The following is a 767-nucleotide window of genomic DNA, read 5'->3' as shown; positions in this document are numbered from 1 at the left end:
TGTTGTCAAACTGATCTTTTTTGTTGCAGATGAATCAGATTACGTAACCATGAACCGGCGGCCGTCGGCAAAGAAAGGTAATGTCAAAATGTCCCAAAAAAACATTAGACATGTAACATATACGTATATTTATTTGTATATCAAAGCTAAAATTGAATTATGCGCATGATCGACACTGGTTTTTGAAAGAGTCATGTTCAGGTAGAACCAGTAGAGGAAAAACGGTTTGATTGTTTAGTTAGAACCAGTAGAGGAAAAATGGTTTGATTGTTTAGTTAGAACNACGGTTTGATTGTTTAGTTAGAACCAGTAGAGGAAAAACGGTTTGATTGTTTAGTTAGAACCAGTAAAGGACAAACGGTCATGTTCAGGTACATATTTAGAACCAGTAGAGGAAAAACGGTTTGATGGTTTAACTTTGTTGATGATCATAAACAAAAAAAATAAAACAATAATCAGTGAAAATACGAACAGAGGTACATGTAAGTGTTTATTTAAGAAAATGTTGGTAAAAATAATTATCGAAGGCCGTTTCGGCCTGAGTTCATTATTTTTCCAACATTTTCGAATCCCGAGTTATATATATTACACTATATTGCACGCACATAAGTTGATTATTTTTATTCTACCACGTCAAATGTAACTAATTGGAAAGTTTTGCTGTCTTATAAAGCGACATGACCTAGATAATTCGATATGCAAATTAGACGCTGTTCTTTTGCGCGTCTAAGATTTATCACGTGATCGTGTTGCCTCGTTTTAACTTC

General features: G+C 33.9%; 1 protein-coding gene across 2 annotated transcripts in view; it reads left to right on the top strand.

Annotated features, from left to right (window-relative positions):
- Positions 1-32: 32 nt before the first annotated feature.
- The window catches only part of LOC110446933, a 13725-nt gene continuing 12990 nt past the window's right edge, over positions 33-767 (top strand). For both annotated transcript variants that reach the window (XM_021492279.1, XM_021492278.1), the window contains exon 1: positions 33-77. In XM_021492279.1, the coding sequence (XP_021347954.1) occupies positions 50-77 (28 nt within the window). In that variant the 5' untranslated portion in view covers positions 33-49. The remainder of the gene's footprint in view (positions 78-767) is intronic.

The sequence above is a fragment of the Mizuhopecten yessoensis genome, unplaced genomic scaffold (genome assembly GCF_002113885.1).
Source record: "Mizuhopecten yessoensis strain PY_sf001 unplaced genomic scaffold, ASM211388v2 scaffold3055, whole genome shotgun sequence".
Classification (NCBI taxonomy): Eukaryota; Metazoa; Mollusca; class Bivalvia; order Pectinida; family Pectinidae; genus Mizuhopecten; species Mizuhopecten yessoensis.
This window is presented reverse-complemented; position numbering and strand designations above follow the sequence as displayed.